At 41.1% G+C, this 22,840-nt stretch overlaps 1 protein-coding gene across 3 annotated transcripts in view; it reads right to left on the reverse strand.

The window, feature by feature from the left end:
- Positions 1 to 19,071, reverse strand: part of SPTLC3 (serine palmitoyltransferase long chain base subunit 3) — a 185,034-nt gene extending 165,963 nt beyond the window's left edge. The window contains exons 1-2 of one of the 3 annotated variants that reach the window (XM_081553423.1): positions 18,949 to 19,071; positions 18,646 to 18,822 (exon numbers count right to left, since the gene is read on the reverse strand). In XM_081553423.1, coding sequence (XP_081409549.1) covers positions 18,646 to 18,756 — 111 coding nt within the window. In that variant the 5' untranslated portion in view covers positions 18,757 to 18,822; positions 18,949 to 19,071. Of the gene's footprint in view, positions 1 to 18,645 lie in introns of all 3 variants that reach the window. The other 2 variants (XM_081553422.1, XM_081553424.1) reach the window with 2 other exon arrangements.
- Positions 19,072 to 22,840: the final 3,769 nt, after the last annotated feature.

Here is a 22,840-nt window from a genome sequence, read left to right on the forward strand (position 1 = left end):
CTTTGGAACAAAGTGGTCATCCTTCATCAGCCTGTAATGACTGCAATCTTCTAATCTTACCAAGAGCCAGCTGGATCATTTGAGGAGCACAGCTTTTCTGAAGTCATCCTGATAAGCCAGAGAAAGCAATGCACATGTGGTTCAATATCACTGAGATTACGTACCACCTACTGTCTTCTTATTAAGTTACAATTTCTCAGTTCACACTGAGAAGAGTGTTCATCCCTGAGATGCTCCAAGCTTAAATCTTGGAGACATGACAGATTGGAACATATTTCAGAAATAAATTAGCCATGGCACTGGCTCTTTGTTCTTCCCAGATGGGCATGGGTAGCTGTCAACACTCCTGAGAAGGCAGACTACCATGTTTATGTACCTGTGGCTGGCAGTGGATGAATCATTTGGGTAGTTTTGTCTCATGGCTTCCATCCTCCTGGTGCTTATGGGCCAAGGTGGGGATAACATATTCTTATCTATCTAAAACCAGCTGGATCACTTGAGGAGCGCAGAGCTTTTCTGTGTGTGCAGAAATACATTTCAGAACCAGAGAGCAAGAAGTCTTCAGTGATAGCATCTAATTAAGTGTAAAGCAGTGGAAAAAGCAAACCAGAAGTTTAACGGCTTTCCATATTTACACATTTGTTCATTTTTTCCCTTTCTTTTTTTTTTAAACTTTCTGATTGAAATATAGTTTTTTTTAAATTAGTAACTCCTTTTTTATTGAAGTACAGTTGACTTACAATGTTGTATTAGTTTCAATTGTACAGCAAAGTGGTTCAGTTACATATATACATGAATCTATTCTCTTTCAGATTCTTTTCCATTATAGGTTTCCATTATAAGATATTGAGTAGTTTCTTGTGCTATTCTGTAGGTCCTTGTTGTTCATCTATTTTCCATATAGAAGTGTGTATGTACTAATTCCAAACTTCTAATTTATCCCTCCCCACTACATTTCCCCTCTGGTGATCATAGGTTTGTCTTTTATGTCTGAGAGTCTATTTCTGTTTTGTAAATAAGTTCATTTGTATCATTTTTTTAGATTTCACATGTAAGTGATATTATATGATATTTGTCTTTCTCTTACTTAGGCTTACTTAGTATGATCATCTGTAGGCATATTTGTTCATTCATTTATCCAACAAACATATTTGTTTATTTGTTGTCTGTGACTTCTTTCTCACCATAAAGCAGAGATGAGTAGTTGGGACAGGAACTGTGTGCCTCAAAGAGCTGAAAATATGTATTATCTGGCCTATTACAGAGAAAGTTTGCCAACTCCTGGTCCAAAGGGGAATACAGATGCAGAACAATTACAAAAAGGGAAATGATAAATAAGTCAGGGGGCTATGGAGTGGATAGGACAGGATCTGACCTTGTAAAAGAAAAGAGAAAGGTCTCCCTGAAGAAGACGATGCTTAAAATAAGATCTGCATGAAATTAAAAGATGTGTGCTACTTGGAAGAAAAGCTATGACAAACCTAGACAGTGTATTAAAAAGCAGAGACATCACTTTGCTGACAAAGGTCCATATAGTCAAACCCACGGTTTTTCTAGTAGTCATGTACAGATGTGAGATTTGGATCATAAAGAAGGCTGAGCACCAAAGATTTGATGCATTTGAATTGTGGCGCTGGAGAAGACTCTTGAGGGTCTCTTGGACAGCAAAGAGATCAAACTAGTCCATCCTAAAGGAAATCAACCGTGAATATTCATTGGAAGAACTGATACTGAAGCTGAAACTCCAATATTTTGGCCACTTGATGAGAAGAGCCAACTCGCTGGAAAAGACCCTGATGCTGGGAAAGATTGAGGGAAGGAGGTGAAAGGGGGTGACAGAGGATGAGATGGTTGGATGGCATCACTAGCTCAATGGACATGAGTTTGAGAAAATTCCAGGAGATAATGAAGGACAGGGAAGCCTGGCGTGCTGCAATCCATGGGGTCACAAAGAATTGGACGTGACTGAGTGACTGAACAAAAAGTCAGTAGGATTTAACAAGGTGCAGTGTTCCCAGCAGGAGGAGAGCCTGGGAACTGTGGGGAGGGAAGAGGGTAGAGTAGCGGGCTGGCAGGGACTAGTGAGGGGCAGACATGGTCACAGGTCAGTTCTAAAGGGGAAATGTCATCCACTTTGTCCATCATTAGTATTCCAGTACCTAGAAGGTCATCTGATACAAAGTAGGTATCCAACAAATATTTGATCAATAAATAGATGAATCAGCTGGGGAGGATGTACAGAGCTTGTAAACCAAGTTTAGGATCACAGGTTTGATCCTAAGGGAAGCCGTTGATGAGTTTTAAGCAAATGCTGGCTTAAAATCTGACCTGATATCTGTTTTCATAAGAGCCCCTCCAATGCCATGTATGTGAATGGGTCTTCAGGGAACCCCAGCATTCAATGATTCATAGTGATTCATGGTTGCGTGGTTGGTAATTCTGAGAAAGACAGATAGATTATGATATCGCTTATATGGAGAATCTTTAAAAAAAAAATCATACAAGTGAACTTATTTATAAAACAGAGACAGAGAACAGATGTGTGGCTAACAGGGTGTGTGTGTGGTGGGGTGGGGGGAAGGATGGCCTGGAGGGATAGACTAGGAGTTTGAGATTGACTGTACACATTGCTATTTAAAATAGATAGCCAGCAAGGACTTTACTGTACAGCACAGGAAACAATACTCAGAATTCTGTAATAATCTAAACAGGAAAAGAATTTGAAAAAATAGATACATATACATACACACACACACACACACATAAATATATAGCTGAATCATTTTGCTGTACACCTGAAACTAACAAAACATTGTTAATCAACTACACTCCAATAGAAAATTAAAAAGTCTTTCTTTTATCCATTGAGGAAGAATATTTGATGAAGCAAACTCATTCTGTTGAATGTGAAAATTTGAACCTATGACCAGAAATCAAAAGGAAAGTGTCTCCTAAGCTACCTGAGAATGAATTAACACCATAAATGAGCTTTGCCATACAAGTGAGGTGTGTGCTGTAGCATTTCTTTCTCTTTCCAGGCAGCTGCTGACTCATGTGGAGAAGGCAATGGCAACCCACTCCAGTACTCTTGCCTGGAAACTCCCATGGATGGAGGTGCCTGGTGGGCTGCAGTCCATGGGGTCGCAAAGAGTCAGACATGACTGAGCGACTTCACTTTCACTTTTCACTTGCATGCATTGGAGAAGGAAATGGCAACCCACTCCAGTGTTCTTGCCTGGAGAATCCCAGGGGCGGCGGAGCCTGACGGGCTGCCGTCTATGGGGTCGCACAGAGTCGGGCACGACTGAAGCAACTTAGCAGCAGCAGCAGCAGCAGCTGACTCATAAGTGAGTTGAAACAAGGGTGGGGCTCCAGAGGCACACAAAATGTGGTTCTGAGTCACTTGGTTGAGCTCAGGGAACTGAACTTGATGTATAAACAATGGCTTTTCTCTTTGAATCAAATTGAAACACTTTCTTCTTGCACTTTGATTATGCTGAACTACCACCTCTGAACTTCTCATTCCCTGAAGATGGACCAAACGGTGCCTGCCATTGAGTAATCTGAAGAAGCGGAAAGCCCCCCTACCAAGAAAGAGAGAAAGTTGCCCAGGATTCCACCAGTTTTCCTTTCCTGAGTGTTTATCAGGATTTGTCTCATGGTTTCACAGACCTATTCTCCTTACCTCCTTTCCTCCTCTGCCCGTCACCCTATAAAATCACTTACATTTTATGCATAGCTAGAACAGTCTAGGTTCAGTTAACCTATAACCTGGCTCATTCTTTGCTTGCCTTTGAAGACAGAATGTGTCCTTAAAGAGTCACTGCTTGAATGCATACGGTTTCTCTGGCTGAAATCTTCAGTTTTCATGGAAGGCAGTGTGCATTTGATTTTCCATGAAAACCTTTTGCTTCTTGGGAAAGTAGGCATACTGTCTCCAACCAACCAATTCCCCAAGAGTATGGCACCACAGTGATTTGTTTCTTTGCTTCCAAGAAAACCTGATAAGATCCATGGTCACACCTATAATTATCTGATTAACTCTGTTTTTTTAAGTTATTCTGTATTGTGGTATACAATACAGGAAAAAAATTAAAAGTAACTTCTCCCAGAGCAAGGCTAGTCTTGATTAGTTTTTACCTGTGTTCCTGAATCAACTATTTAGAAATTCCAGGCATTTGTTTTTTTAACCATCATAATTTATGGGCCCTAAGTAATGGACGGACACAAAGCATGAGTCATCTGACTGGTATAAAGATTGATATAACACTTAAAAAAAGTAAACTGATATTCACGACCTATTTATTTCAGCCATTGAGTCATTTTCTCAGGCCACCCTGTGGCAAACTTGTGTATCTTCGCATATAGGCACCTGATGCAGTGGGCTTGGGAAGAACAGATCAGTGAGAAGCACAGACCAATGAATGAAATGCCAGCCCCTCTTGCATAAACTTACAAACCAGTCCATCAAACCTTACATTAGTTGTGGGATTTTCCCAGATACCCTCATTATTTGCATGGTTTGGCAAAAGACCTTATTATCAAGGGCTTATTACCTTATTACCTTATTACCAAAACACAGGGTGTGTTTTGGATTCTGTGCTTTGAGAAACTGTACTGTGTAGAGGCTGCAGAAACCGGCAGTGGACAGGGGTCTGTCTTATCCCGGACTGGCCATTTTGAGATATTGGCCAAGTGAGTCTCAGTTCTGCCTTTACTCTATTGAGAAATATGTTGCTAAGACCTAGAAAACGAGATAACATGCTTCTCTGAGGTCTGAGATCAATTCTGCTATGAATAGTCTAGTGTTTGAGAAGATCTGGAGCCTAGTTTCTTTTGGACTATCAGAGTAGATGACTGGGAAACAGGCCATATTGCAAGACATAAGAATCCTTACCACGTCATCAATGTCATGGCTTCGGGGAAGTTCAGCAAGGAACCAAGGAGTGAATTGACTTTCATTCCCATCCTGGGTCTGGAAGCAAGCCTTCATGATGGCATGCACTTAAAAATGAAATTAAGGATTCACAAAGGCTCAGAAGAAGGTAATTCTGAGGAACACACATGCTATATGCCATAAACATGTAAAGACAAAGGTCAATGATTTTTAAAGAAAGATTTAAAGGAAGGTCAATGAGTTTTAAAGAAAGATTTATAGGAAGTTGTGCTATCTGGTGTGCCATGTAAAATCACTTTGCTGCCTGGCTATGGAAATCTAAGATAGAAATTAACATTATTCAAGACTTTTACAATCTCATAAATTTAAAAAACTTACTATGACTGACCCCCCAAAGCTGATCTTCTAAATGTAATGACCAAAAGAGCATTTCATCTCTTGCTATGAATATATCTACTGAAGAATAGAGGCACTGATTTTTTTTTAACTTCCTACCTGTTCTTGTAAGGAACAGTTGATGGAGTTGGTGTGCAGAGTAAGGGCCTACTATGTGTCCAGTCCTTTGAGACATCCCTAAACTTAGAGGTAAAAATGTCTGAGATTCTTGTCCAACACTTTCCCCTTCATCCATGTTTCTTTGGTCTCATTATTTGTCTGACCTCAATTTTTTCCATCCATGAAATGGGTCAATAGCCTTCAAAACTCCACAGCATTGTTGTGAGAGTCCAACAAGATCTTAGATATAAGGATCATTACAGCTGATGCTGAAAGTTAAAGGGGCCAAGCACTGGTTAAATTTCAAGAAATCGTTTTAAGTCTTCACATGTGCCATCATATCTATTTCTTACAAGAAATCTATTGGGCAGACACTACTATTATCCTCATCTTCCAGATGAGGAAACCGAGGCACAGAGATTAAATCACTTTTCCAAGGTCACAAAATGATGATGTGAAGCTGAAATTCAAGCCCAAGCAGTGCAAAGGGGAGGCCCTGCTCCCAATCTCTGTATGATGGTTCAGTTTAAGAGAACAGTAGGGCTGTGAGATGTGGCAACAGTTTCTGTGATATTGCATGGGTTCGTGTTAAGTTACTTCAGTCATGCCCGACTCTTTGTGACCCTATGGACAATAGCCCACCAGGCTCCTCTGTCCAGGAGCCTCTGTCCAGGCTCCTCTGTCCTGGAATTCTCCAGGCAAGAGGGCAAGAGCACTGGAGTGGGTTGTCATGCCCTCCTCCAGGGGAATCTTCCCAACCCAGGGATCGAACCTGTGTCTCTTATGTCTCCTGCATTGGCAGGCAGCTTCTTTACTACTAGTGCCAACTGGGAAGCCCTTATGTGATATTAGGGGTCATAATAGCCTTCTATAACTTGCCTTCCATGTGGGTGATTATCTGACTTCTTTGAATCTTAGATCCTTATATGTGAAATTTGAAAGTGATAGGTGAGAATTAACAATATTTCAAAAAGCATAAACATTTCATGGGATCTTGTGTGTGGCAGCAATCATTAATTCTAAATAAATATTGATTTCTCTGACATATCTTTTCTAAGATACACAAAGAAGGAAGCTCCCGCCATGTGTCTTTTATTTTGGGAAACAGGGAAAAAGAGGTCTTTGCATCTTACATGAGACAAATACAATTTTGCAGCATCAATTTTGAAGTCAAAGCTAAAGAATTTGCAATAGCAGGTGCCACTATGAATCATCAAATATCTTAGTCCCTGGCTGTCTACTTTCACAGTTGGGAGGTTTCCAATAAAATGGACCTTTTCAAAAAGGTCCTTGGTTGAGGTATCAAGAGACTAGAATGATGAGGGTGTCTCACACTGGTGTGACCTCTGAGATAGCCACTTAGCTTTGTTGAAACTCATTTCTCCATATGTAAGAAAGACAGGGCATGGAATGGAGTTGTAAGAATTTCTATACTAAGTTCCTTTTCTATTAGCTGGATTATACTAAGAAAAAAAAAAAAGGAAAATAGCTCTTGATCCCTGCAGATTACAGATGTACAGCAGGGGAGTTTCTCAAGAGGGAGAGTCTCTGCTGAGTCTTTATTTCATCTCTGCTGTGCTGGGCTAAATCGCTTCAGTCATGTCTGACTCTTTGCGACCCTACAGACTGTAGCCCTCCAGGCTCCTCTGTCTATGGGATTTCCCAGGCAAGGATACTGGAGGGGGTTGCCATGCCCTCCTCCAGGGGATCTTCCTGACCCAGCAATCAAATCTGCATCTTTTATGTCTGTTGCATTAGCAGGCATGTTCTTTACCACTAGCACCACTTGGGAAGCCTATCTTCCATCTCACTAGATGTGTGCGAATTTACACACCACTTAGTTTTTTTGTCCAGAAAAAAGATTTTTTTTTTATTCCAATTTTTGAAAATATTCCATTTTTTTATTCCAATGTCAAGTGAATGGTTTTTATAGATCTTGCTACAGTCAAAACTACATTATGAAACTCTTTCCAACAAGAGAAATCAAAAGGTGATATAAGCCAAAATTCAATGTAAATTTTGCCTCAAAAGAAGAAAAAAGAAGAGCTATAGACAAATATTGAAGTCCAGCTAAGACTAAGCGGTGGGATGTGCTGATTCTACAACTTTCTTTGAAAGGCACCAAACATATGGATTGATGGCTGGGTAGAGGGATGCACAGACAGAAAAAGTGTGGTGAAAAAAATATAATAAAATGTTAATTGCAGATTCTATGTGGTAGGTATATGAGTATTCATTGCAGAACTCTTTTAATTTTCTGTAAGTTTGAAATTATTCACAAAAAAAAAGTTTAAAGAAAAGGCTTTTCTTTTTTTTCTAGCGATTAAAAACACAGACCCTGGGGCCAGTCTCCACTAACAGGAGGTTTAATCTTAGGCAAACTTACTTAACTTTTCTATAATATAACAATGCTTTGCATAATTAAGTTCATAAGGTTCTGAGAATCAAATAAGCTTGTATTTAGAAAGTTCCTAGCATACAGTGTGATGCAAAATTTGTTAAATTAAATTTTAAAAATCATCTCATATACAGTGTCATGAATGGGAAAGCAGGTTATTCCAATTTTTCTTGGATATGCGATCCTGAGAATGCAGAATTTTGATTAAAGCCAGATAACAGGTATCTATTTCACTTTCACTTTTCCCTTTCATGCACTGGAGAAGGAAATGGCAACCCACTCCAGTATTCTTGCCTGGAGAATCCTAGGGACGTCGGAGCCTGGTGGGCTGCCGTCTATGGGGTTGCACAGAGTTGGACACAACTGAAGCGACTTAGCAGCATATCCTGAGGTATTAGTCATTTTCCCTCTAATCCAGGCATATTTCATCTTCTATTAAGAGGTAGTAGAATCATCAGGGTAAATTAATAATATTTATTTCTATTTTAATTTCCTTTAAAAAGTTCTGTTTGCTGAAAGCATGTTCCCTAATCCCAGGCTTAGAGTATACCTAATATTTGAATATTGACATAAAAGTATGTAGTGACCTGGTCACACAAAATAATCTAGCGATCTACTGATCTTTGAAAAGAGGGAAGTAAACAGTAGTCTTGTTCTCCAACAAAGGATAGGAACCCTTTCATTACCAATTAATTAATTAGTAATAATTAAATTAGCAATTAATTAATAAGAGGTTAGACACTTCAAAACCTACAAAGTAGACTATGTATTATATGGGTGGGGACTTTCCCATCTTTTAAAGAACCAGCAAATGGCACAGGAAATAAAACAAGCTGAAATCAGGTCTTTAATCACCGTGCAACCATTATTGAGCACCTACTGTGTACTGGCTCTGGTCGAGGTTCTGGGGATTCAGCAGTGAGTAAGATGGAAATCTTAGCTAGAGCCAAGCTCCCATTCTAGAACCAGAGGCAGACAAATACAGAGGAAATAAGTCTATGTGTGTATGTGCAGATGGTGTTAAGTACTAAAGAAAACAAGCAGTTAAGGGAGGCAGGAAGCAAGGAGGTTTGCAATTTTGGTAGGATTGTGAGTAGCATTTGACTTGAAAGGAGGGAGGTACAGTCACGTGGATTTCTGGGAAGTGTAAATGGGAGAGGATGTGGGAATATCCCCAGGTGGGTGGATTCTGGGCTCCTGGCTCTAGTGTGACTGGAACACCCCAAGCACCCAGAAAGGGCAGGAGCCGAGTCATGGATGGATCAGAGTGTCCGTGGTGCCTGTGGTCATTGTAAGGATCTCAGCTTTTACTCTGAGTGAAATGGGGTCCATGGGGAGGATTTGGGCAGAAGAGTGGGCTCTTGATGTCATTTCAACAGGATCATTCTGGCTGCTTTATTGAGAGAAGTTTTGGCTGGTGGTAGTGGAGGGGGGAGCAGGGGTGGAAGCAGGGTATGAAAATTTAAAAGATGTCTATAAGTTTTTTTAATCATCTTTCCATTGAGAAGTAGTTTTTTTTTTTAATTTGTCTGTTTGCTTTTGCTTTTAAAAAAGACTTTAATTACAGATCTAGTACATTTTTACCCAGAGCTTTGAAAGGCAAAACATGCAATTGCCATACAACATCACAAAACATTCTACTTTGTTCTATCTTCATTTATAATACCAACGAAAAAAAAATACAATGCAATTGAAAAAAAAATCTCTACATTTACAAGAGTCTTGCATGATAAAGACAGGCTGCCTCAATCAAAGTAGCATCATAACAAATACAATAACAGCATCACTGACTTGCTTTCCAAACATATTCTTAAATTTACTCCTTTATTTTTGGTAAAAATCTAAGCAGGCATTATATGCCTGTTTATTCTCAAAGACTGCGTTTGAACCTGGTGGGCTTGTGACTGCTTCAACAGGTATTCATGAAGCTGACCTCTGAGGCTAGGGTACAGAAGGCCGCGAGAGTTCTACTTCACTTACAAGAAAACTCCTGGAGCCCTCCCTGCTGGTGGGGACATATGGGCGATCCAGCCCACAGTCTTGGCTTGTCCTGTTTCTCAGCCATCTCAGACTGCATGGGACATGGGAGTGAGGACTCCATCTTGCAGGTGAATACTCCAGGCTCAGCTGTTCTAGGTCCAGCCAATCGAAGTCCTAGTTATCATGGAACTAGGAAGAGCTATCTCTGCGGTGTATATTCCTACCCAGCAGAACCCACGATCATAATGAAATGGTTGTTGTTTAGTGTCACTCTGTGTTGGTACGGGTGGTTATTCAGTAGTGAATAAGCAGGGAATGGGGTAAAAGGATGAGGCTTCCAAAACGATCAAGGTGAGACATTGTGGGGGCTGAGACCAGAGTGGTTGCTGTGGGGAGGTGAGGCGTGGTCAGATTATGGATATCCTGTGAAGGGAGGATCCTGAATTTGCTGACTCATTCAATGTAGAATGAAAAAGTCATGAATGAGTCCATGTTTTTGGTTTGAGCCACTGGAAGAATAGAGTTGTCATTTTCTGTGATGGGAAAGACTCTAAAGGAAGCATGTTTGGGATAGAAGGAGTATCAGGGGCTCAGTTTTGGGCATGTTAAGTTGGAGATGCCTTTGATCCTCCAAGGAAAATATCAAGTAAGCCATTGGAAATGGCATATGTATGCATAATACATAAACATGTATAGTGATGTTCGTACAGTGATGGGGCAAGGTCCAATCAGGAGATATTTGCAGTTAGGAAAGAGAAGGGGTACAAGGACTGAGCCTTGGGTCACTCCATTGTTTAAAGGTCAAGGAGATGAGTAAAGCCAGGAATAGACACTGCAAAGGAAGAGCTGGTGATATAAGAGGGTCATAACCTGGAAGCCAAGAGAGCAAAGTGCTTGAAGGAGGAGGAATGATTATTTTTGTCAAGTGCTGCTGACAGATCAAGTAAAATAAAGCCACCACTGGATAAGGGAATTCAAGGCATAAGAATATCATTTTTTTTTTGAAGTTGGTTAGATTTTAATTGTCATTGCATGTAAATGACATGAATTTGAATAGATGCAAAGCAAAAACAACTGGGTATTAAAATCACTGAGTAATTTCCTAAAATTTTTTTCATTATTTTTTTTTCATATGACATACTGAATTTTATTTTATTCCCACAATTTCGATATTTATTTATTTTTTATTTTTATTATTTTTTTAAATTTATTTATTTTAGTTGGAGGCTAATTACTTTACAATATTGTAGTGATTTTTGCCATACATCGATATGAATCAGCCATGGGTTTACATGTGTTTTCCATCCTGAACCCCCCTCCCACCTCCCTCCCTCCCCATCCCATCCCTCTGGGTCATCCCAGTGCACCAGCGCCGAGCACCCAGTCTCATGCATCGAACCTGGACTGGGAATCTGTTTCACATATGATAATATACATGTTTCAATGCTATTCTCTCACATCATCCCACCCTCACCTTCTCCCACGGAGTCCAAAAGACTGTTCTATCATTTATTGAGCATCTGTTACATGCCAGGCATTGTACTGAACATTCTTAAAATAGCAGTAGAGGAGTAAGAGATAGCTGCAGGCTAACTTCCACAGATAATAGCTACCAGTTATTGTTGACTACACATGTGAAAGTTACTGAGAACCTTGCATACACTATCTCATCAAATCTTCACCATTGCCTTATGAGATATGGATCAGAGACATGAAGCTACCTTTCCAATGAGACACAGCTAGTAAGGGACAAACTAGTACTCAACCCCCTAGCTGATGTCAAAGCTCATTTTCCTGCTATCATTCTTCCTTAAGCGGTTCCCAGGGAAATCCTGAGGGGTTCTGGGTTGTGAAAAGTCACCAGAAAAGAAATATCTCCCTGGAGAGTTCATTTTTACTCAAGGTTTTAAGGCAGGATATAAACGTAGTTTTATAGTAAAAGAAATATTATGAAAATAGTATTAAAAAGTGGGGTACAAAATTCTAATATAAAGTTTTTAAATAGATTAATAACAAGTGGTCTTGTTGAAGCACTTTGGCTTATGTGTGTGTGTGTGTGTATGTGTGTGTGTGTTTCTCCTTGGTAAGTCAATTTATGAATCCGTTTACCCTGTCTTTTCTGGAAAGATTTTTTTTTTTTTTTTCTGATCGGGGTATGAGAGTTAAGGTTCTTAATCTGGTGACCCGAGAAAGTCTAGGAACACATGAATCTTCTACATGGGAAATTCTGCAATACAGAAAATATCCCAAAGGATCCTTGACTTCCCAAAGGATAAGCTCTACATGGCAGGGAATGAACAGTCAGGTATAACTTGTTGTTGACAGGATAATCGTATTTACACATAGCCATTTTCCTGGGCAACTTTTGAAGACCCAGTTATATCATAGCTAGAGAATAATAATGGTCACCAAGATATATGAGTGCACTGTCTAACAAAAGGTTTGTATGTCACTTCCTATGAAGTTTGAGAGAGGAAGATTGAGTAGTAAAATGGTGTCAGTTCTGTGACTTCTTGACACCTAATATTTGAAATCAGGGTCAGTCTGGGAAACCCAGTATACATGGTGGAGTCAGAGTTGTTCTTCAAACTTGCACACTCCAGGAACATGTGTTAATATAACAGCTCAAGAAAATTAAGAACCAAGATACATCTATTGCTTTTTAAAAACATAAAATAAGTCTAAATTAAGAAGATCCAAGTTCCCTGAATCACTCTATTTATGACCTCTTATTTTTCTCATCCTGTAGCTCAGAGGGACTTCCCTGGTGGCTCAGCAGTAAAGAGTCTGCCTGCAATACTGGAGATGTGGGAGATGCAGGTTCGATCCCTGGGTCTGGAAGATCCTCTGGAGAACGAAATGGCAACCCACTCTAGTATTCTTGCTGGGAAAATCCCATGGATGCAGGAGTCTGGTGGGCTACAGTCCAGGGGGTCACAGAGTCGGACAGAACTTAGTGACTAAACAACAACAGTTCAGAGATTACAGATTTGTGGCTGGTAGCAATGTCTCCTTGAAATCCACACTATTGGCCTTTTGAAGGATTAAACGGCAATACATAAAAATTAAGATATTCTCTTCCCCTCCTCCCCCATCTGGATTTCCAGCTTCTTTCAAAAATCATAAAATCTGTCAGCACAACACTGTCCTGAGGAGTTGTTGTTGTTACCTGAGTTGCTTTGTTCCACTCAGGTAAACCCGTGCTTTGTTACTGTTGTTTAGTTGCTAAGTTGTGTCCAACTCTTTGCAACCTCATGGATTGTAACCTACCAGGCTCCTCTGTCCATGGGATTTTCCAAGCAAGAATACTGGAGTGGGTTGCTATTTCCTTCTCTAGGGGATCTTGCCGATCCAGATATTGATCCTGTGTCTCCTGCGTCTCCTGCTTGGCAGGCAGACTCTTTACCACTGAGCCACCTGGGAAGCCCTAACCCATGCTGACCACTTTCTGTCATCCACACCAGGCCTTGCCAGACTGCTGGGTATTTGTAGTCTCAACCTCTGCTGTAATCAAATTATCTTCAATGTGGAAAGCTTTTGAGTGAAGCGTTATTCAGAAAGAATTGTGATGGATGAAGTAGATTATGGAGAACAGTTTTGAATACTCCTCTGAGCTGTGTACATAGTGTTTGTTTGTTTCCAAATGTTTAATTTGTGAATTAATGGCCCAGTGACTTCTATAAATAATATGGTGGCAACTACTTCTCACATGAATTTATGGGTTGCCATACTTTAGAATTTCAGTAAAACAACATTAGTTCAGGCCAACTAAGACAGAGATGACAATACTTAGTAGGAAGATTAAAACAAGTGTATTTCAAAATAAATGTAGTGGATTCCTTGAGAATAATTAGGTTAACGTCAATCTACTTCTACTTGTGTTTCTAAAGAGAATCATTTTCTAGGAAACTTTAACCAATAGATAAAATTAATTTATAATTGGAAGATATTAAATATACTTTAAAATATATATTCTTTCAATCAACAAAACAACTAAACCTGAGCACATGCATCCTTCTTTGCTTGCTATTTCTTCATAGATAAGGCAGCAAGTTACACACCTCCTCAGGTTGAATAATTACACTTTGGATTTGACAGCATTTTAATGATTGTGCTTTTGCATTTGTGTGGTACGAGTTCATTGTGTTTGGTTTTACCACCCAGACACTCACCTTAAGTCCTTATGCAAAATACAAAATAAGAAAAGATAAAAATATAAAGCTTAGGAAAAGGAATCTTTGCCAAAGGTTGATGGCCAAAACTGTTTCCTCAAATTGAAGGCACAGAAAATGGTTGTAATAGGATTGTAGAATGATTTTTCTAGGCATTTTAAAGAAATAGAATGCCCATGTATTTATATGTTTGCTGCTGCTGCTAAGTCGCTTCAGTCGTGTCCGATTCTGTGCGACCCCATAGACGGCAGCCCACCAGGCTCCCCCGTCCCTGGGATTCTCCAGGCAAGAATACTGGAGTGGGTTGCCATTTCCTTCTCCAATGCATGAAAGTGAAAAGTGAAAGTGAAGTCGCTCAGTCGTGTCCGACTCTTTGCGACTCCATGGATTGCAGCCTACCAGCCTCCTCTGTCCATGGGATTTTCCAGGCAAGAGTACTGGAGTGGCTTGCCATGTTGTTTAATAAATCACCACCATTCTTAAAACAATGACCACTTGTTTGCTCAAGAATCTGTAATCTGAGCAGGGCCACTGGGAAAATGGAGAAAGAAGTGGCAACCCACTCCAGTATTCTTGCCTGGAGAATCCGATGGACAGAGGAGCCTGAGGTGGGGGGGTGGACTAGAGCCCATGGGGTCACAAAGAGTCGGACACAACTGAAGCAACTTAGCAGCAGTAGGGACAAGTCATCTCTACTCCAGGAAGTACAATTGGAACAGACAGACTCCAGGGCTGGGACACCCACTTCTAAGACAGCTGACTCACTCAGTCTACCAGCTGGCACTGTATCTTTCCTGGGTTACTTGGTTTTTCTTTGCTTGGGCTTCTCCTGAGCTGCTTTGGCTTTCTTCAAACATGGTGGCTGGGTTCCAAGAGTGAGTTTGTTCTATGAGGACTGGGTTGAAGCTGTAAGGCTTTTGGTCAAGACTCAGTTTGCTTAAGGTATCCTCAAAGCGAAATGGACTAAAACCAGTGACTGAGGATCATGATGGTAAAGGTGACCACATCCACAACCACAGAGGGGAAAACAGACCCTTGTCTGCCCTATGGCCCTAAGAACTCAGCAGGGCTTCTTTTTTTCTGAAACATACTTTTTAAGCCATAATTGAGGCTCTCAGTGGAAGCCAATTTCAACTTAGTAACACCTAAATACATCTGAGCAAATAGGTTCTGGATGTTCCTTCCTTCAGAAAGAGCTATTGGAAAAGGCAGTGGTTGCTCTAATAGTTCCTGCTGCTCTTAGGGAAGTGTTGGTAAAGTCAAAGTTATTTACAGTCTTGTAGGAGCACTTAGTCGGAAAAGGCAATGGCACCCCACTCCAGTACTCTTGCCTGGAAAATCCCATGGACGGAGGAGCCTGGTAGGCTGCAGCCCATGGGGTCGCTAAGAGTCGGACATGACTGAGCGACTTCACTTGCACTTTTCCCTTTCATGCGCTGGAGAAGGAAATGGCAACCCACTCCAGTATTCTTGCCTGGAGAATCCCAGGGACGGCGGAACCTGGTGGGCTGCCGTCTATGGGGTCGCACAGAGTCGGACACGACTGAAGCGACTTAGCAGCAGCAGCAGCAGCAGCAGCAGGAGCACTTAGTAAGAAATCTTCTGGATTCTGACTTTTCTTCTTACTTAGGAGTGGTCATCACCATCTAGCAAAGTCTCTAGCCTCAGACACTAGAGGATAGTTACAGAACCAAGATAAAGTAGGGACAGAGAGAAGGAAACCCCTGAAGGCATTTCTGCCCAAGAGAGAGTCCTCAGGGTCAGGATGGTTCAGCAGGTGAATAGGCCAGGAGCCAGTGTTACAGTCATTTTAGGGGCAAAGAGAGTCTTGAGTGGTAGTGATCTGAATTGATGCAGTGGTGAAGAGTTGGTGAGAATTAGTATGATCCCCCTCATGCGAATAATGAGACTTGAATACTTTTTCTTCACATTACGTTGGGAGGGCCAATAAAGCCATTCAGGTTTGTCAGGAAGATAGTATGTAAAAACCTATGGACACCTTATCTTCAACAAAGGAGGCAAGAATATACAATGGAGAAAAGACAATCTCTTTAACAAGTGGTGCTGGGAAAACTGGTCAACCACTTGTAAAAGAATGAAACTAGAACATTTCCTAACACCATACACAAAAATAAACTCAAAATGGATTAAAGATCTAAACGTAAGACCAGAAACTATAAAACTCCTAGAGGAAAACATAGGCAAAACATTCTCCGACATAAATCACAGCAGGATCCTCCATGACTCCCTCCCAGAATATTGGAAATAAAAGCAAAAATAAACAAATGGGACCTAATTAAAATTAAAAGCTTTTGCACAACAAAGGAAACTATAAGCAAGGAGAAAAGACAGCCTTCAGAATGGGAGAAAATAATAGCAAATGAAGCAACAGACAAACAATTAATCTCAAAAATATACAAGCAACTCCTGCAGCTGAATTCCAGAAAAATAAACGACCCAATCAAAAAATGGGCCAAAGAACTAAACAGACACTTCTCCAAAGAAGACATACAGATGGCTAACAAACACATGAAAAGATGCTCAACATCACTCATTAGTAGAGAAATGCAAATCAAAACCACAATGAGGTACCATTTCACACCAGTCAGAATGGCTGCTATCCAAAAGTCTACAAGCAATAAATGCTGGAGAGGGTGTGGAGAAAAGGGAACCCTCTTACACTGTTGGTGGGAATGCAAACTAGTACAGCCACTATGGAGAACAGTGTGGAGATTCCTTAAAAAACTGGGAATAGAACTGCCATATGACCCAGCAATCCCACTGCTGGGCATACACACCGAGGAAACCAGAATTGAAAGAGACATGTGTACCCCAATGTTCATCGCAGCACTGTTTACAATAGCCAGGACATGGAAGCAACCTAGATGTCCATCAGCAGACGAATGGATAAGGAAGCTGTGGTACAGATACACAATGGAATATTACTCAGCCATTAAAAAAATACATTTGAATCAGTTCTATTGAGATGGATGAAACTGGAGCCCGTTATACAGAGTGAAGTAAGCCCGAAAGAAAAACACCGATACAGTATACTAATGCATATATATGGAATTTGAAAGATGGTAACGATAACCCTATATGCGAGACAGAATAAGAGACACAGATGCATAGAACAGTCTTATGGACTCTGAGGGAGAAGGTGAGGGTGGGACGTTCTGGGAGAATAGCATTGAAACATGTACATTATCATACGTGAAACAGAACACCATTCCATGTTCGATGCATGAGACAAATGCTCAGGGCAGGGGCAATGGGATGACCCAGAGGGATGGGATGGGGAGGGAGGTGGGTGGGGGGTCCAGGAAGGGGAACACATGTAAACCCATGGCTGATTCATGTCAATGTATGGCAAAAACCACTACAATATTGTAAAGTAATTAGCCCTCAACTAAAATAAATAAATTTATTAAAAAAAAAAAGAAACCCAAATGATCTTTTTGACCGACCCAATAGCCAGCTGGAGGAGGCCAGACCTGAGGGTTTTAGTAGACACTTCTAGGCTAGGGTAAGGCCTTTTGTTGAGAGAGGAACACATTTTGGAGACTACAACCTATTCACAAACGACCCAGACTCCAGAGCGATTCCCCCTCTCCACCTCTTTCGTCCCACTGGACACATGAATTTAATTCACTGAATCGTGGGCTAGCCTCCAACTAGCCCCACCTATCCTGTGATCTTAGAACCGTCTGACATCCCCCCTCCCCCCAGTTCTCCTAAGTGGGTTCCCTGCCACTCAGCTTCTCATTTTCCAAGAGTAAAACTGCCAGTTTGCCTATGCTAATTTGCTCCCAAGCAGGTGAGGTCACCCTGCTGCTCCTGCAGCTCAGAGCAGAGGGCTGGGCATCCAATGAGAAGGTGGGGACTGCCTTCTTGTTTTTACAAGTAGCTTGCAGACCCGGCTTGGCTCCCTCTTTGAATAAGCTGACAACATTTTTTGGGTTCCTCCTCCTCCTCCTCAGCATATTCCCCTCAAACATTCTGCCACGGCAGGAGTGAAAAATTTTTTTTTAAAGCATCACATGGGAAAACCACTCAAAGTCTGTTTGGTTCCTGTGTGCAGCGTGTAACAATAAGCCATGTTTTCTGAAGTGTCTTATAAAAAGGAATGCTGTGATGTCAAATTTCAAAGAAAGACTTTGGCCCCAAATCAAGCTGTAAGTTCTGACAAGGTCCCACGGAACATGGAACATCGAAAAGAAGTTGCCTTTCAAACAGAGAGCCATTCCTCCTCTACGGGGGAGGGGGGGGGAATGACACCCACTCCACATAATCTCAGCAGTGTTTACTTTCACTTCCTTTTTTATTTCTTATGAAGCATGGTGAATGCAGTCTGTTGTGATTTTCTGATGGACTGAAATTCAGCTCAAGAGTTTAAGCCTTTGCAACTGTGCTCTCCAAAATGCTTGAGAGAAAACAACAGTCTAGTAGGGATGTTTTTATATCACGGGTTGAAAGCTTTTGGGTCTATGTGTCTCCTCTCTTGTATAGAGAAGAAATTCGCTCCTTAACCCACATCTAAACTTTTTAGTAGCCAAGCATTTGAAATTAGCCGAAGCAAAGAGTCCAAACATGAAAAACACTTCCTGCCAAGGACTTTCAACGATGACAGCTTCAAAGAGCTTTACAGCAAAATATTGAAGTGTTCCGGTCATTCAGATGAAGGGGGAGGGATTGCCTCTTACCTGGGCTTCTTTCACCACCCCGTTCTTCCAGCAGTTTGCCCCATGACAGTCGGCGGCACTCTGATTGTGAAGCGTCCCATTGCAAACAGCACCACCTCCAAGATCAGCCATTTGAGTGAAATCTATGGAAGCCACAGACTGCCTTCCAGAGGCCCTGGGAGAGCTTGAGTTTTGAAGCTGGTGAGGGGATAGGATAAAGCACTTCAGACTGAGTGCTTGGAGGAAACCTACCAATCAGGCTTTTCTAGAAGAGCAATAGCCTATCTTTGGGGCAGATCTTTGGAACTGAAAACAAACGATTACCTTTACATTCCTCAAATCAGAATGTGGCCTCCATGGCAACAAAACTGCTCCTGAAATTACAAAGGAGATTGCCAGCTCCTAGCCTGGACTGAGGCAACCAGCAGGCTGCAAAACCTCTGTGGCAAATGGTGAGGAGGCTGGCCAGGAGGTGGAGAATCTTTTAAAGACACACACACACACATACCACAGTACACTCCCCAGGTGTCTCCTACAGAAGACAGTCAGTGCTGAATTGACATTTACCCCCTCCTCACCGGGCTCCTGCATCTAATTGCATTTACAGTTGTAAACCAAGGTCAAAGTCAACACTTCTTTTTGGTGTAAATGAATGTTCAGAAGTGGTTGGCAGGGGCTAGAGGGAGGAGAGATGGGAAGTTACTGTTTAATGTCGGAGAAGATGGAAAAAGTTGGGGCATGAATGGTGGTGATGATTGCTGTGTGAATGTACCCTATGCCACTGAACTATACACTTAAAAGTGGTTAAAATGGTAAATTTGATATCATATATACTTTGCCATAATACAAAAATGGCAAATGAAAACCATTCAGAACCTACCTCGTGTTAAAACCAGTGACATCAAGAAGTACTAACTGATCCAGAAAAATGTGGGTTCAATCTCTGGGTCAGGAAGATCCCCTGGAGGAGGGCATGGAAACCTACCCCAGTATTCTAGCTTGGAGAATTCCATGGGCAGAGGAGGCTGGCGGGCTACAGTCCATAGGGTTGCAAAGAGTCGGACACGACTGAGTCACTGAAAATGCATAACTGCATTACCTTTATTATGTGATCTTGGGAAAGTGATTTTCTCTCTTTTTTGCCTTGATTTCTCAAGCTATAAAATTAGATGAAGCCTTTTTTTTGTGGGCTAACCTCTGGTGGGGGAGTTTGTTATGAACACAGGTGTTGGAGGCAGCATCCTAGCCCTGATAGCTCTGGTTTACTCATCAGTTCTTATTCTCTCAATGCACCAGTCACCAAACAGATCTAAAGGCCTTGTGATGCGACAGATTGTTGGAGAGTGTTAATTTATAGCCTGTTTGAGTCCTCCCAAGCCTGCCCTCATCGTTCTCTTGAATGGAGACTTCTTTAATATCAGGCACTTAGAAAAGAAATGCATTTCTTGGGTCAAGGAGCACAAACAAACACAACAAAAAGACAGATACTGTGACAACCTAGAGAGGTGGGATGGGATGGGACGTGGGAGGGAAGTTCAAGAGGGATGGGACCTGTGTATACTTATGACTGATGCATGTTGATGTATGGAAGAAACCGACACAATATTGTAAAGCAATTAATGCTCCAATTATAAATAAATAAATTTTTAAAAGTAATAATTGTGCCCTCCCTTTCATGTCTCAGGATTAGAATTTTGATTGTATTTCTCCCAGCCTTTGTCTTCAAAGGAGGACTGCTCTCTTCTATGGTTGTTCCACTAGGATTTGGGAGCTAAATCTGTGTTGGCTTATTTCCTTCTAGATTTATATTAAAAAAAGAAGAAAAAGTATGAAGGAGTGCAGATAACTGCAGGTCTGACTGCCTTACCTTAGAAAGACACATTAAATACATGGTGTTATTTTAACTGAGCTCTAATGACCCTACAAAGTTATTTTTGAGTAAGGATTTTGACATAAAACTTCTGAACCTTAGATGCTTCCACCATTTCAGCTCTTTTCCCTTTCTTTCCTCTCCATCCCTGTTCTTTTTGAATTTCCTGTTTTTTCTTTCCCCCATCCTTCTTTCTCCTCTTTTTTCTTCACATTTTTCTTTCTTTCTTTCTTTATATTGACAAGGGGGCAAAAACCACATGTAAAGTAAACATGTCAAGGGGAAGGCAGGAGGGACAAGTTAGGAATTTGGAATTGACATATACACACCTCTGAGAAGGAATTTGCAAACCATTCCAGTGTTCTTGCCTGGAGAATCCCATGGACAGAAGAGTCTGGCAGACCTTGGGGTCACAGAGTCAGACATGACTGAGCAACTATATGATGATGATGATATATAAAATAGATAAATAACAAGGATCTGCAGTATAACACAGGGAACTCTATTCAATATCTTGTAATAACCTATAATAGAAGAGAAAGTAAAGAAAAGACTATGTATATCTTTATTCATACATATGTACAACAGAATCACTTTGCTCTACACCATAAACTAAGACAACATTGTATATCAACTATATTTTCAGTTCTGTTCAGTTCAGTCACTCAGTCATGTCTGACGCTTTGGGACCCCATGGACTGCATCATGTCAGGCTTCCCTGTCCATCATCAACTCCCAGAGGTTACTCAGACTCATGTCCAATGAGTCAGTGATGCCATCCAACCATCTTATCCTTTGTCATTCCCTTCTCCTCCTGCCCTCAACCTTTCCCAGCATCAGTGAGTTGCTGATCAGTTTTCAATGAGTTGGCTCTTCTCATCAGGTGGCCAAGGTATTGGAGCTTCAGCTTCAGCATCAGTCCTTGCAATGAATATTCAGGACTGATTTCCTTTACGATTGACTGCTTTGATCTCCTTACAGCCCAAGGAACTCTCAAGAGTCTTCTCCAACACCACAGCTCAAAAGCATTAATTCTTCGGCGCTCAGCTTTCTTCACAGTCCAACTCTCACATCCATACACGACCACTGGAAAAACCATGGCTTTGACTAGATGGACCTTTGTTGGCAAAGTAATGTCTCTGCTTTTTAATATGCTGTGTAGGTTGGTCATAACTTTTCTTCCAAGAAGCAAGCATCTTTTAATTTCATGACTGCAGTCACTATCTGCAGTGATTTTGGAGTCAAAGAAAATAAAGTCTCTCACTGTTTCCCCAGCTATTTCCCATGAAGTGATGGGACTGGATGCCATGATCTTCATTTTTTGAGTGTTGAGTTTTAAGCCAGCTTTTTCACTCTCCTCTTTCACTTTCATCAAGAGGCTCTTTAGTTTTTCTTCACTTTCTGCCATAAGGGTGGTGTCATCTGCATATCTGAGGTTATTGATATTTCTCCCAGCAATCTACATTCCATCTGGAGCGTCATCCAGCCTGAAATTTTGCATGATGCAGTCTGCATGTAAGTTTAATAAGCATTGTGACAATATATAGCCTTGATGTACTCCTTTCCCAATATGAAACCAGTCTGTTGTTCCATGTCCAGTTCTAATTGCTCCTTCTTGACCTGCATACAGATTTCTCAGGAGGCAGATAAGATGGTCTGGTATTCCCATCTCTTTCAGAATTTTCCACAGTTTGTTGTGATCCACACAGTTCAAGATTTTGGCATAGTCAATAAAGCAGAAGTAGATTTTTTCTGGTATTCTTTTGCTTTACTGATGATCCAATGGATGTTGGCAATTTGATCTCTGGTTCCTCTGCCTTTCTAAATCCAGCTTGAACATCTGGAAGTTCATGGTTCATGTACTGTTGAAGCCTGGCTTGGAGAATTTTAAGCATTACTTTGCTAGTGTGAAATGAATGCAATCATGCAATAGTCTGAGCATTCTTTGGCATTGCCTTTCTTTGGGATTGGAGTGAAAACAGACCTTTTCCAGTCCTGTGGCCACTGCTGAGTTTTCCATATTTGCTGACATATTGAGTGCAACACTTTCACAGCATCATCTTCTAGGATTTGGAATAGCTTAATTGGAATTCCATCACCTCCGCTAGCTTTGTTTGTAGTAATGCTTCCTAAGGCCCACTTGATTTGGCATCCCGGATGTCTGGCTCTAGGTGAGTGCTCACACCATCGTGGTTTCTGGGTCATGAAGATCTTTTTTGTATAGCTCTTCTGTGTTATTGCCACCTCTTCTTAATATCTTCTGCTTCTGTGAGGTCCATACTGTTTCTGTCCTTTATTGTGCCCTCCTTTGCATGAAATATTCCCTTGGTATGTCTAATTTTTTTG

The sequence above is a fragment of the Giraffa tippelskirchi genome, chromosome 13, assembly GCF_054371585.1.
Source record: "Giraffa tippelskirchi isolate mGirTip1 chromosome 13, T2T-mGirTip1v1.2.pri, whole genome shotgun sequence".
In the NCBI taxonomy this organism is placed as follows: domain Eukaryota; kingdom Metazoa; phylum Chordata; class Mammalia; order Artiodactyla; family Giraffidae; genus Giraffa; species Giraffa tippelskirchi.